Raw genomic sequence first — 15,400 nt, 5'->3', positions numbered from 1 at the left:
CCATCCCAGAAATTTCTGCGGTGAAGCCACTGATTGCATTATTCCGAAGGGGAGTTCAGCGGAAAGACAGCAACAGCTCTGCTGCCAGAGGGAGGGCAGCTAAGGTGGCTTTAACCCCGACATGTGAAGGTGCCAGAGGCACGATAAACCCTGTTCAAACTTCACCGAGATCAAGATGTTGCTGTGTCAATACGAACCCATGCCCAAATGCTCTGATCCGGTCAGGCAAACAGCCAATCGGGGCAATCAATCAACCCGGGCCCCAGTGGCAAACTGAGGAACCGTTTAACTACTTGTGTGCACCCAGAGCTTTAGATTCTTGGTGGCACTGGTCCCCAGACACTGGAAAAAAACGTTCATTTGAAGGATTAACACAAAAGGCCCTTGTCTGAAATGCAAACAGTGAGCTGAGCAGACAAGCATGAGACGAATGGTTAAAAGCTTCAGCCCAAGTGACACTTATTAATGGAAATTAACAGTAAACAAGACACTTTATCAAAATGCTAAAACTTAAAATACATTTGAATGAAAATGTTTGATGCCCTGTGATGAGCTGGCCCCCCGTCCTGGGTTGTTCCCTGCCTCGTGCCCATTGCTTCCGGGATAGGCTCTGGACCCCCCGCGACCCAGTAGGATTAGTGGTTTAGACAATGGATGTATGGATGGATGGATGGATGTTTGAAACAAATAATTGTACAATTAATTGTAGATTATGTGATCAATTGCCCCTTTAAAGCTTCCTGTATGCAGCTCTGTCAAATGCCTTCCCTGGTGCACCATGGGATATGGACAGACAAAAAAGGATATGTGCAAGGTCGCTTCTGGCGAGTTTGGCTCCCCGTGCCCTACCCAATCAGGGCTGCCAGGGCGGCCCAGCCACATGCATTCCCCTCATTCTTAGGGAAGGGGCTCTGGCCAGGTAAGTGAAACAGCCACATCCGCAGCCACACAAGCAGGTGCCAGGCCCTCCTGCTGCACTGCTGGTCGCTTCCACTAGGGGCGCCGCATACTCTGGCCCATCTCTGTTGAGACGGACCTCAGCCTGTTCCGAATACCTCAGGACCTCAGAAGCAGAATGCTGCCTTGAGGAAAATGAGCAGGACCACGGCCCTCAGAAGGGCAGCAGGGGGAAGTCAGAGGGGCTTCACAAGGCTCCCTCACAATACAGAGCGATTTTATTGGAAACAACCGACATAGCTTAGGCACCCATCTTAGCCATTAGCACTGCTGGATAACTTACCAAAGCCATTCATCAGCTGAGGACATAATAGCAGTTTGAACCTGTGACCTTTGGATTACAAGTCCTACTGCAGACATGGTGTCAGTTGAAGGCCTCCAACCACCCTGGGGGGCAGAGAGGGTCTCATGTCTGCCTGTGGACCATCTGGGACACACTACTTTTCCTACACACCGTGGTCCACAATGTTTGGGTGCAGTATGCAAAGCCTCAGCAAAAACCCCGGCTGCGTTCAGCATGCTACATAAGCCTGTATGCGCACCAGACACGCCTTTCCCAGCAACACGCAGTGTCTGCGATGGCTGTCTATGTGGCATTTATGCATACAAGGCAGTGGAAAGAATCAGATAAACGCAAAAAGAGGGAGGAAAAAAATATTGTAAATCCCGCCTCAGACATTTTGCAGAGGAACCCGAGAAAGTGAGAAGGAGGGACAGACACGATTTAGCGCTTTACTCCTAATGTTTGCCTTGAATTTTCTAGCGCCGTGGTTCCAAGTCAAGCTGAGAAGTTTCCCAAGGCCTGTGCTGCTTTTCTGCTGTTTGCCCCTCCAAGCCCAGGCCTTACCCCCTCCCCCCCACCTTCCCGGCCACCTGTGTCCCTTTTAGCAGCTGTCGTTTATGGTGCGTTCCCGGAACAGGGAGGCTACTCGGACTGCCCTCCTCAGCAAGGGCTCCAGAGCCGGCGATGTAGGGGAACTGTTTGGGGTGCTTTGCTGAGGACTGTGTGTCTGGCAAGGCCGCTTAGAGAGGCACAAACATGCTCTTCTCAGAACAGGAATGTATACTGTGCTGATGTTCTGTGCAAAACCTACTAACTCTGCAGTTATTCACTTGCACACCTGTTTTCTTTAAGCCAACAGAACTTTTGAACCACTGCTTCTCCATGAGGATTGTGGCACAAAATAACACTGACAAAATGGAAAAGAAAATGTTATAGTTAAAAGAAACATGCGTGTGCGTGTTACTGATGATTGTACCCAGCAGGTTGTTCCATGCCCTGCACCTCTGGAATAGGCTCGGGACCCCCCCTTACCCTGAATAGGACAAGCTGTTACACAAAATGGATGAATGGATGGATGGATGGATGGATGGATGGATGGATCCAAGATGGTATGGAGGCTCAGCGGTTAGCATTTTTGCCTCAGACCCCCAGGGCTGAAGGTTCAAGAATCGCCTCTCTTCTGTGTAATGGTTGTACATCCTACGAGAATCATGTGGGTTTCTGTCCTGTAATCCAAAGACATGCAGTTGGACTAACTGGTGCCTATTAAGTGCACTTAGTCTGTGTATGTCCGCTCTGATGGCCTGGCATCCCATCCAGGACGTACCCCAGCCAATCGCCTTGAGCTGCCTGGATTGGGCTCCTGGTTTCCCCGTGATCTGCTCCAGGATCAATGGTTGGAAGCTGGATGGGTAAAGAAATTGTCCTCATCATTAAGTCATTACTTATATGCAAATCTGTGCATTTCCATCAAGGTTAATGAAACAACATGCAATTTATAAATTAGTCTGTACAAACTACAATGATAAGACAGGGATGTTTTCCAAAGACTTTAAACGAGCTATAAATTCATACAATCTGGGTCATAACTAAAGATGATAAGGATCATCAGTGATAAAGAAATGGGATGCAGGGCTTAACAGAGGTAACAAAGTTGTACACTACTATTTTTGGAATTGTGTCATTCTTCTTACAGCTGCTTTGGCTCTGCTGGTGTGGAGGCTTGGTGTGTGTAGATGAGCCTGCCTGCTTACTGCCGTCTCAGACACGAGTGATTAAAATCAGGCCTGTGATTACAACTGCAGCTGACAAACCAATCAAACCCTGGTTTTAATTAAAATCTGAGGTCATATCCATAGCCATTGATATGCTGAGGGGGGTTGTAGATACAACGTGTTTGAATACGTTGCGTTACAGTGCACACACGTCCCTGAACTTAATTTACGATCTATCGGTGTAGCTAAATTTTATTTATTATGAGTCATTTCCACATACCAGCATTAATTTTAATGAATTTTAGCTGCCAGCACAATCTATTTGGATGAGAGTCCTGGGCACATTGAATGCCTTGAATAATTGCACCCCCAGACTCAGCCATATGTTTTCCTGTCAATGTGATCTTTTTAACTTGGCATTTTGACAGGTTGTCGCGTAGGTGTTGTTTTAGAAATCCTTGGAAAAGAAAAAAAAAACAATCAGAATTACAACCCTGTTTCCAGAAAAGCTGGGACGCTGTGAAAATTGTAAAAAAACTAAATACAATGATTTTAAAATGATACAAACCTACATATAAGTGAAAATAGAACAAAGACAACATATCAAATGTTGAGAACTGAGAAATTTCATAGTTTTATGATAAATACATGCTCAGATTGAATTTGATGCCAGCAACACGGTTCAAAAAGGTGGTGACGGCCAGGCTGACCACTGTCCTGCATCGCCTCTTGTAGACATTTGGGAACTGAGGAGACCAGTTGCCGGAGTTTTCAAAGTTAAGTGTCCCATTCTTGCCTGATAGATTTCAGCTGCTCAACAGTTTGGGGTCTCCTTTGTTGTATTTTTCCTTTCATGATGCACCTAATGGTTTCAGTGGGTGAAAATGGGCACGAGGCAGAGAACAACCCAGGGGGGGCCAACCCATCGCAGGGCACACTCACACACTATTCACACACCATGCACACCTACGGGCAATTTAGTAACTCCAATTAGCCTCAGCATGTCTTTGGACTGTGCGGGGAAACCCCACGATGACATGGAGAACACTTTTGAACATGCAAACTCCCCACACATGTGACCCAACTAGAGATTCGAACCTGGGTCCCAGAGGTGTGAGGCAACAGTGCTAACCACTGCACCACCATGCTGCCCCCTGTATATATCCTTCAGCATTAATAGAACCTTCCGACATCTGCAAGCTACCCAAGCCATAGGCACTAATGCACCTCCATACCATCACGGATGCTGGGTTTTCAACTTCTCTCTAGTAACAAGCTGGATGGTCCCTCTACTCTTTAGCCCAGAGGATGTGGTGTCTATGATGTTCAAAAAGAATTCTGATTCATCAGACCACAGGACAGATTCCCATTTTGCCTCAGTCCATCTTAGATGAGCTTGGGCCCAGAGAAGTCAGCGATGTTTTCGATCATGTTTGGATATGGTTTCTTCTTTGCAGGGTCCAGCATTTGTGGATGTAGCGATGAACTGTGTTTACATACAATGGATTTCGGAAGTGTTCCTGAACCCATGCAGTGATTTCCACTATAGAATCGTGTCTGTTTTTAATGCAGTGCTCCCCGATGACCCCAAAATCACAGCTATTCAATATTGGTTTTCAGCCTTGCAAATAGAGATCTCTTTGGATTTTCTGAATCTTTTAACAATATTACGTACTGCAGACAATGAAATTCCCAGATTCTTTGCAATATAATCTTAAGGAACATTATTCTTAAGTTGTTGTCCTATTTGCCCCCACAGAGTGATGATCTTCACTGCACAGACTCCGCCTCTCCGGGAGGCTCTTTTTATACCCAATCATCTTACTGACCTGCTGCCAATTAACCTAATTATTTGTGAGATATTCAACCAGGTGTTTTGTTTTACATGACTTTTCCAGTCTTTTGTTCCCCCTTTCCAGCTTTTTTGAAACATGTTGCTGGCATCAAATTCAAACTGAACATATATTTGTCATAAAACAATTTCTCAGTTTCAGCATCTGATATGTCTGTTCTATTTTCAGTTAAATATGGGTAATACATATTTGCCAATAGTTGCATCATTTTTATTGTATATTTCACACAGCGTCCCAAGTTTTTTTTTTTTTTTTGAAACGGGGTTATATTAAATTAATCGTAAAAATGTTTACTGTGGTATTCTCATGATTACCGGATGATCTTGCTCGATTTTCAGCTGTTCAATGACACATTTTACTATGACAACAAAGCGAATAACGCTACGGCCAGCGACTGTCACCAGCTGCCTTTGAACCACTGTGATGAAATCGTGACCTATAAATAACATCAAACATATATCTGTGACTTTTTGTAATATCACACAAAATGTAGCGTCTTATAAATGCTACAAAAATTAATCAAATGAAATAACGCGAAATAATGCGAGTAACTCACTTTTGCGCAAAGTTACAAAAAAGTTGGTTGTTCAGTGTATACATGCGCTGTTGAAAGTGGGTGAAGAGTTTATGGGTAAATAAACTATTAGGGGGAATGCAAGCAACTGAGGAGTGGAAGACTGTTTGCTTGTTTATAGAAGGAATTTTTGTTAATTTGGAAAACAGGATTACGACTGATTCAGAGTTTGCTATCTTGCTGTTAAGTGATCGCCAAACATTAACTCTGTCGCTCGTACAACGTGGAGAGCAGTAGCTGTATTTCAGTATTACAGAGAGAGGGAAAGAGGGACGCAATGAGACATCTGCAAACCATTAGATGTAAAACTTCAGGTAGCCGAGGAAAGCACACATGCTGCCCACATTATTCTCAAAATTACATTTCCACAACATTAAAAATCCAAATAAACAATTACACAACATACACTGCAATAGGAAAGCAAAAACTTCGACACTACTGAGAAAAATAAAAAATAAAAATAGCTGCTCTGGGTCGCGATGACGAGGAGACAATGAAAGAACAAAGAAATCTGTAGTTAACGCCACGTTTGTAGGCCATTTTTAAATTAGAATAACGGCATGTTTACATTGTTACAATACTCCAGTCGTCTCAGTACATATCCGAATTTGATCACTTTAAACATACTGCCTTTTCCTATAGATTTCAGGAAATATGTGTTCAACCAAGGTCAAAAAGACTTTTTAAGACTTTTTAAAACTTTTTAAGAAAACGAAAAAAGCTAACCAATAAATCATAAGAAAACCAAAAACTGCGGAGTATTAATAGAAAAATAAGAGGATAATGTCGACCTTTGGACTATATATTCCAGTTTGGTTTCCAGCGTGTAATACCCGTATTGGAAGCGGAGACATTTTTTAATAACGCACACAGCACAGAAAACACGAAGAACTGCGGTACACTCATGTGTAATTCACCGTTGGCGACGTTTCGTTTAATAGTGTGATGAACAAAAAACATCCAGTCCATGGCATCTCTGTGACGGACAACATATTAATCAGAGCGGCCAAATGAGAATAGCCAGACTTGTTAAAGCTAACAGGAAGGCCACAAGTGCGAGAAAGGCCAGCTATCGTACAACTGCATGCAGAACGGCTTCTCTTAATGCCCTACCTGCTAACTATATATCCACATATATAATTTGCCATATATGTTATTATTACTACATCTTAACGTTACTAATAAAAATATGACATTGACGTCTATTCCATTATGTATTTATTTAAAATGGTTCATACCGTGTAATGACGTGGATCGAATTTTTTTTTTGAAAGAAATATTTTCTAGTTCGTTTTGTAGGGATCCTCGTATACATTAATAACAGTGGCAAATGGGATGTTATAGTTATATGCTAAGGGAACAAATACGAAAATAAAAGGGTGCGAAAAGACCATTTGAACAAGTGTAATGTAAAGTGCGGGTATATGCATATATATGTTTACCTGTAGGCAGTCAGGAAATCAAATAAGACGTATATTCATTTAAAAGCGTATAAGAAGTGGATAAATCGAGTTCTAGAAAATGATCGTTTTTGTAAACAAATATTTTTTAGCACAATACATTTTTTTACATTCATCGAAATATGTAAATGACGATTGTTGTAAACCAAATAAGCGTGAAAAATAATTAGTAATTATGGAAAATATTTTCGTTAAGATCTATATTTTATTGCATCAACACCACCCCAGATACCTACTGATAAAACTAAAATATTGAAATTTGAATATTGTCTTTATTTTCGGCTGGGATGGCCATATTTATTCGATTGGTATGAGAAATATGCATATATATATATATATATATATATATATTAAACAAAACGTCTACTGTAATATATTGTGAAGAATTATAGAATAATTGCTACTGAAAAATTATATTGCATATCATCAGTTAATTTTGAATTGTATTGTATTCGTGCCGAGGATTTTAGAAGGAATACTCGTTTGCAATATTTTTATATTTGATTTTCAGATTAGTTCTGTGATTTTCTTCACCAACTTCGACTCTTGAAACCTCTTCCTTCGGAGCAGATTACTACTACTACTATGCTCATGTGTTCATGGACTGCTGTCTCCCTCTATGGGCCAATGATATATTACCTGTTTATTTGAGGGTGATTTTATTTCGGTTCCCGTCTGTCAAGGGCTCTCGGTATACTAATAAAATCAGCATAGCGAATTAATCTACCGCCTTCAAATTAAAGCCATAGGTAATTTTGATTATGACGTCATAAGTTTACAGTATCACATTTTGATTTGGATAAAACTGATAACAGCACGCAGTTTGGCAGTAACTTGACGTGATCTTGAAAAACGCGCAGGAGAAAAGTCAGCGTCTACATACACGCATAGTACACGTTGCAAACTGCATTGGGATAACTTGCGTCACAATACATGCATAAAAATTTTGAAGAATCATCAAATGTTAGTCGGCATAATTCTATTTAATCCGCAGTATACTCGAACACCGTACAAACAGCAACACCGCAATAAAACTGGTTTTATTCACTCAACTCTTTGCGAAGAATTTGTTGTGTTTATTGTGCGTCTCCCAAATTCTGACTATGAAGCGTGTTTATTAACAAAATAGACGGAAGAACTGTACTACAAAAACGGAACGTATTTCACGGAAATCGTAATAATTAATGAAATAAGCTTGGCATTTGAAAAAAGGACAGCATTCGCGATACTATTGCCATGAAATACCCCTGAGAAAAAATACAAATTACACTAACAATGGGATCACAGCAAATAGACTGCCAATGACATGCTTTTAATCATCGCACTATACGAAGTATATTTACTGCCTCGAATCACTTTAAAGCAGCCCTGATGCATACTTGTGTGGGAGGACCAAATTGTGATACCGCCCCTAATTCCCTCGACCAATCACTGTCGAGATCAACCTTTGCGGAGGGTTTATAAAATCGGGTTAGCTACCAGTGGATTTTGTCTTCTCAGGCAATTTGGAAATAAAGCGAAGGTGGAACGTTATTTCTTACATTTGTTGGTGACAATAAAACAGATGCAGTTAAAGACAGATAGTGCTTGCAAAACTGCAGTTCGTAATTCCGTCTTTGCTCCAAGAACATTTGCTAAAGAAGTATTTTCAAGTCAAGGGGAAAGTTTTGAAACTTTTTGATACCTTCTGCATAAATCTGCAGCCAACTTTTTTGCACCGAGACAGACTGCTTTGATACTCTTGCACAATCGAGGATTTTGTTTAACCCGCAACGGGCTGCAGATTTGTTTCTCTTTTTTTTAAGCTGTAGTTGTTTATACACGTTTTCTCGTATGAATCTACTCGACCCATTTCTGAAAATGACAGACGAGCATGAGAAGTGTCTTTCTGATGCCCCAAGTCCGAGCATGTCTGAGGATTCCGCGGGGTCTCCTTGCCCGTCCGGATCTGGCTCCGACACCGAGAACACCAGACCCTCCGAAAACCATGCAGTGGGCTCCAACGGGGCGCACAGCGATTTCAAGAAAGACGAGGAAGACAAATTCCCGGTTTGCATCCGCGACGCCGTTTCCCAAGTGCTGAAAGGCTACGACTGGACCCTGGTGCCCATGCCCGTGCGAGTGAACGGGTCCAGCAAGAACAAGCCGCACGTGAAGAGACCGATGAACGCCTTCATGGTGTGGGCGCAGGCTGCGCGCAGGAAGCTGGCGGACCAGTACCCTCACCTGCACAACGCGGAACTCAGCAAAACTTTGGGCAAACTCTGGAGGTAGGTTTTCCTACCACTGATACTGCTGTTTATATGCAACCAAGGACGTGTCGCTGAGGCAGTGATAAACAGAACGAACTGATAAAATTGTGAGCGACTGTCGGAGTCTACCTAAGCGCAATTTGCTATTATATATGAAGGGTGTGTTAAAAAGATGTAAAATAATATGAATAATCAATCGACCACTGACAAACTATAGGTGTTCGTTTAACTCTCTGTTTAGTAAACAATTACATTATTTTTATTACAAATCATAACTTGATTATTTCAGCTTATGAAACTTTTACTTCTAGTTGCTTGGAACGCAACTGCCCAGTATAATGAGCATTTTAACTTTTATTACCATATCTTACGTAGCCATAATTATATGCATTTTCTACAGATTGCTGAACGAAGGCGAGAAGCGTCCATTCGTGGAGGAGGCTGAACGTCTCCGAGTGCAGCATAAGAAGGATCACCCCGATTACAAATACCAGCCGAGGCGCAGAAAGTCGGTGAAGAACGGGCAGAGCGAAGCGGAGGACGGCGAGCAGACGCACATCTCCCCCAATGCCATCTTCAAGGCGCTGCAGCAAGCCGACTCCCCGGCGTCCAGTATGGGCGACGAGCACTCCTCTGGCGAGCACTCCGGTAAGCAATACCCGCACAATCCGGGAGGCATTTCACTTTGATACAGTTGGTATTACTTGCAGAAGTTTCGCTTCCTGGTCTTATGGAAACAATACCATGCGAAACATCTTGTATCAGTCTACACTAGTAATGGTAATTAAACGCCTTCCTTTGAAAAAAGTATATTTCTCAAGTTTAATTGTTTCTTACGCAATTTAGAATTTTGCGCTTATAATACCAAGTAGGCATTTGTAAATCCTTACGAATTTTATAGGCTGTAATGTGAATATGCCTTTATTGTGCAGCTTATCTGCTTATGAAAACGTCCAGTGTATATATTACATAATGTCACCTTTTCTGCCGAGGGTACAATTCGTATCTTATCTCAACATTCTAATTCCAAAAAAATATTTTCATGATGCTATCGGTTATGCAAAGTGTGCACCGTACTTGACTCATTATTTTGATTTTTATCCTACACAGGCCAGTCCCAGGGCCCCCCCACACCTCCTACTACTCCCAAGACCGACATTCCGCTGGGCAAGTCAGACCTGAAACGCGAAGGGCGTCCCCTACAGGAGGGCACAGGCAGGCAGCTCAATATCGATTTCCGCGACGTGGATATTGGGGAGCTCGACGTCATCGACGCCATCGATGTCAACGAGTTTGACCAGTACTTGCCGCCCCACGGCCACACGGGCATGCCCATGGCTGGCACGGGCAGTGGCCAGGGTGGTCCCGTTCCTTACACGGGCAGTTACGGCATCAGCGGCGCCCAGGTGTCACAGACGGCAGCCGGTGGCTGGATGTCCAAGCAGCAGCAGCCACAGCAGCCCCAGCAGCCTCCTGCTGCACAGCACACGCTGACTGCCCTCGGTGGAGAGCAGGGGCAGACCCAGCAGAGGGCCCCACATATTAAGACGGAGCAGCTAAGCCCCAGCCACTACACCGAGCAGCAGGGTTCTCCGCAGCCCGTCAGTTACGGCTCCTTCAGCCTGCAGCACTACAGCACCGCCTCCTACTCTGCTGGTGCCCGCACGCAATACGACTACTCTGACCACCAGGGCGGCGCCAACTCCTACTACAGTCACACGGGCGGCCAGGGCTCTGGCATCTACTCTACCTTCAGCTACATGAGCCCTACCCAGAGACCGATGTACACCCCCATCGCTGACACTACAGGGGTGCCCTCAGTTCCCCAGACCCACAGTTCACAGCACTGGGATCAGCCAGTGTACACACAGCTCTCCAGGCCTTAAGGGTACCAGAGACTGGATGGCAGCCCAGCCTTGGCCAGAGACTCAAACTCCCAGCATGCCCTGCATTCCACACATGTCATTACCAGCAGAAAGAGATTAAGGAGCTGGAATTTAAGTACAGAAAGTATATCAAAATGGCTAACATGGTGCCTTTTTATGCTTGGAGTTGTGATTATATTTTTAGATATAATTAAGAAAATGGAAAAAGGTCCTCTGTGAGGACTGAATGAATATAAATATTTTAGTATGTACTGTGTATGTTATGTGATCAGTCTTTTTTTTTGGGGGGGGGGGATTGTATGTACTTGTAGAAAGAAGTGAGCTTTTATTTTTTTTCTTCAATCAGTTGTAAGTGAAGCTCTATACAGCCTTATTTCTTTCAAGAATATTTTTGTATGGACAGTAAATATTTCACTGCTTTCTCGTGACGTCTTTTGACTGCAGATCACCCGCTCGCCAAACGTTTTTTTAAATGCCAGCTGTTGGAATGTTGTGTGCGGTGGCGATTCAACCCTGCTCTCCTTTAATGACAGTCAAAGAAGAGACTGACATTTAAAAAAGATAATAATGATTTTAAGATGTTTGTGTAATTTTCGGAAGACCTTTGGGACCATGTTCCGAGCAATTGTGCACCCAGTGGCCTTAGCGAATAACGGCCGAGCTTTTGTTCGATTGAGAGTGAGGGGACCATGTGGCAGTCGCCACCTTCAGTGCCTGGGGAGAGGCGCTGCCGTCGACCCGCCTGCAACATGCAGTACTTCCCCCCCGCCTTTGACAGCGTTTTCCGATTGGCCTCAGGAAGGGACCTTTGACCCAAGTGTCCCCAGTGCATCTCAGCCAATAGCGTAATCTTATCTCCCTCTCATACTCTTAACTTTGTAATTTATTTATTAGTATTAATTTTATTTGAAAGTAACTATTTAGTCCTTAATTGAGTCGTGTACAACTAATTAAACTGAGAAAAATTACCTTTGAAACATAAAGCCAGCTATAAAAAGATCTTTAGCCTAAGGTGCAGTCATGTGAGTATGGTATGGATTGCAACCATCGTTTTATTTATCATTTGTACATTTTTCGTATCAGATGTTCTTTTCATTACCTAGTTGTATGCAGATTACCTTTAATGATAACTTGATTTGAAAATACTGGAAGTTTCTCTCATTCTAACAAACATGCTAATGTTCACCTGAAGCTTTGGCTGCATTGTAAAGAGTTTTTTCTTTATGAAATTACCAACATACTTTTATTTTTAAAAGTTTCTCTCATTCCGTTTCACATATCTTAGTTCTGAGGTTGGCAACTTGTTAATGCAACTGAACAAATCTTTTGTTTTCTTAGTTCAAACATGTTATTGTCTTTACAGAAGCTTATCTTTTGTATGATATTGTTTGCAATAAAATTAAAATGTGTTTAAAATAAACCACCTTCTCTTTTCAGTTATTGACTTTTTCCCAGAGAAACTGACAGACTGAATGATGGTTTATACTTAAACTACCCAGATCGAGTTTTGGACAGTTGGTTTTGCACTTTCCAATAACCAGTGTGGTTTTGAATTCTTTATATGTTAAGCACCTGAATGACCCAGCTTTAGAGAACTCCAATTGTAAGGGGCGGCACTAACCAGAGCTGCACGGGGGATTACAAACATCTTCAATATTTATTTCTTCAAAAGCATCTCAGACACTATGGACTGTTAAATAAACAGCATCTTTAATATAAAGCAATGTTTCTCAACCCTATTAATACCTCAGGGACTCTCAGCAATCTGCATCTTCGCTGTTTCCCAGCGCCCAGCGCACCTGTACTATGATTTAAGTGTTTCATGATTGGCCGGGAGCTGGGAGGGAACAAAAATATAGATTATCTCGGTGTCTCTGTGGACAGGGCTGAAACGCAATGATTTGAGAGAGGGAAAAGTTACTGGTTTTCATGTGTTTTAAAAGGGTCAATTTTTAAATACAAGGGCAAGAGGCTACTGCCTATGCATGCTGCAATGAGAAATTTGCTAGTTAAGTGACGTATTGACAGGAAACATTTTAGAAAATCTTGAGTTCTGCCAAAAACAGGCTTGCCAAGTCGCAGTGCAATACAGCCACATTTTTAAACGTGACTTGTGAATTGACTATACTGGTGGTACTGGTGGGAGCTTAAATCTGAAAGCAGGGTGCATCTTTTATTGCTATTCCTTGTTGTTTTTTATATGCTAAAAGTGCACAGATGTCACTTAATGGCGAGCCACTCAGTTATTAATGGCGAGCCACTCAGTTATTATAATATTCCTTTCCGAAGGGCAAGAGCCGGGCCTGGAGGCTGAGAGCAAACCACAGGCGGCCCCAGCCTGTGAGCTCACTGGCCGTTTCATGGACCACTGGGATGATCTATGCCTCTTCCCAGATAAAGAAAACCATCAGTAATGGCATGATGCACAGCTTTTCATTATAAGGTGATGTACAAACATGGTCAACTGCTGGGAGAAAGATGGTCCCTCACCTCTGTATCATAAGACTAAATGAACAATCTTCATAGCATCTTTGAAGATGGATCCCTCACCTGATTTGCTGTTGGCTGTCCATCCTCCTCGGTGTACAGACCGCCCTGCCTCATCCGCACACTCATTTGTATCCATATCTTTGTGGGGACTTTAGATTTATTTTTATGGGCAAAACTCTAATCCTAACAATGACATCCTTAACCCCCACCCAGCCATAACCTTAAGCATAAGTAACCAACCAAAATACAAAATTTTGGCATTTTTATGTTTTTGATTGCAGTCACAGATTTTTCCAAAACTGAGTTTTCCCTGATGGGCACCAAAGAAATGACCCCCACAATGTTAAAATTGCAGATTTTTATCAGATCGTGCAGACATTTGGCCACCAAAATGTAACACAAACACACGCACACACACACACGCACACGCACACACACACACACACACACACACACACAGACACACAAACATTAGGTATTTGTACCTATGTGGGGGGACTCTCCATTCATTTCTATGGGAAAATCCCTAATGCCAACAATGACAATCATAATTCCTACTCAGCTCTAACCATAACCATAAGTATATAAACAAAATACAAGACTTTTGGCATTTTTAATCTTCTGATTGCATTCATGGATTTGAATAAAATTGTGTTTCCCCTTTTAGTGACCGAATGAATGTCAAAATAGTAAGTTTTTATCACATCGTGGGGACATTCATCTCATTGTGGAGACACGCATACACACTCTCATCAAGTATGCAGTCACACTAAACACATTTCGCAGGTGCTTTTATCCAAAGGGACAAACAGGTGAGGCAAACAGCACATTGCTGACATACATATGGCTGACAAGGAGTTAACTTAGCATAAGTGTAGCTAGGCTGAGATTCCAATGAATGCCCAGGTAAAAGTTTATGTAGCATCGGAGCAGGAGCTGTCGCGTCCGCATCTAACAAAGCAAGAACCTAGTAAGATGATTCAGTGACCAGAAACGCAACATAAGAACATTCCGGAAATGTAAAGAGGCATCAGGCTAGCAGAGGAATTCATGGAATAGTTGGGTCTTGAGGCGTTTCATGAAGGTGGATGATGACCTTTGGCTACATTTCAGCACTTAGCAGATGAGTTAGGCAGCCACGGTATCCGACGGCAAGCTCCAGATGCCCAGGCTACGGGTGTGGTCACTCCACATCGCATCGCACCACATCGCATCGCATTGCACCACATCGCATCGCACCACATCGCACCACATCGCATCGCACCACATCACATCGCATCACATCGCACCACATCACATCGCATCGCATCGCACCACATCACATCGCATCGCATCGCACCACATCGCATCGCACCGCATCACATCACATCACATCGCATTGCATCGCTTCCGCGCGGCCTCCCTGTCCCTGTGGCGGGCACGGCTGCGCCTTCCACACCGGCACACAGTAAAAGGAACCAAAATTCCTCAATAGGGAGTTTACACCAAGGGAAACTTCCTGCCTTTTTTGTCGTAATCACTGTCGACAGGGACTGTCCATCTCTGACCCAAAGAGTAGTCACTGGGGGATTTTAAAAGATGCACATAGATTCAGCGGATCTTGGCTTGCAAACCCATGCAGGGAAAAGCTGCAGGTTTACGATTAATTCTATGAATTTTGCCAGTAATATAACAGCTTGGCCTAGGGAGTCTGCATCCTGGTCAGTTCCGTACAACCAGACATTCAAAAATCATACCAGCTTTTACCAAGAAGGTTAATCTTCATCAGCTGTCACACACACAGGAAACCCGAATGGCCACCGGGGACCGTTCACACGCTTCATTGACTGGAAGCCTGCCACAGTAAGTATGCTTAACTAGGTGTGCATTTTTCAATGCAAACATTATGTAAATTAACTCCGGGGGGAGCTGAAAAGCATGCGAAAATTAA

At 43.0% G+C, this 15,400-nt stretch overlaps 1 protein-coding gene and 1 long non-coding RNA gene across 2 annotated transcripts; one reads left to right on the top strand and one right to left on the bottom strand.

Annotated features, from left to right (window-relative positions):
- Positions 1-2,293: 2,293 nt before the first annotated feature.
- LOC125717890 (uncharacterized) lies at positions 2,294-4,721 on the bottom strand. The gene is made up of 3 exons (XR_007384683.1): positions 4,631-4,721; positions 2,568-2,644; positions 2,294-2,466 (listed from the first exon to the last, which is right to left on the bottom strand). It is a non-coding gene; the product is annotated as an uncharacterized LOC125717890 (long non-coding RNA).
- A 3,596-nt stretch (positions 4,722-8,317) lies between these two features.
- Positions 8,318-12,400, top strand: LOC125717857 (transcription factor Sox-9-A-like). Its single transcript, XM_048991200.1, has 3 exons — positions 8,318-9,112; positions 9,495-9,742; positions 10,205-12,400. The coding sequence occupies exons 1-3, from the start codon at positions 8,676-8,678 to the stop codon at positions 10,978-10,980; spliced, it is 1,461 nt and encodes a 486-aa protein (XP_048847157.1). The 5' UTR covers positions 8,318-8,675; the 3' UTR covers positions 10,981-12,400.
- Positions 12,401-15,400: the final 3,000 nt, after the last annotated feature.

This window comes from Brienomyrus brachyistius, chromosome 22 (genome assembly GCF_023856365.1).
Source record: "Brienomyrus brachyistius isolate T26 chromosome 22, BBRACH_0.4, whole genome shotgun sequence".
NCBI classification, from domain to species: domain Eukaryota; kingdom Metazoa; phylum Chordata; class Actinopteri; order Osteoglossiformes; family Mormyridae; genus Brienomyrus; species Brienomyrus brachyistius.
This window is presented reverse-complemented; position numbering and strand designations above follow the sequence as displayed.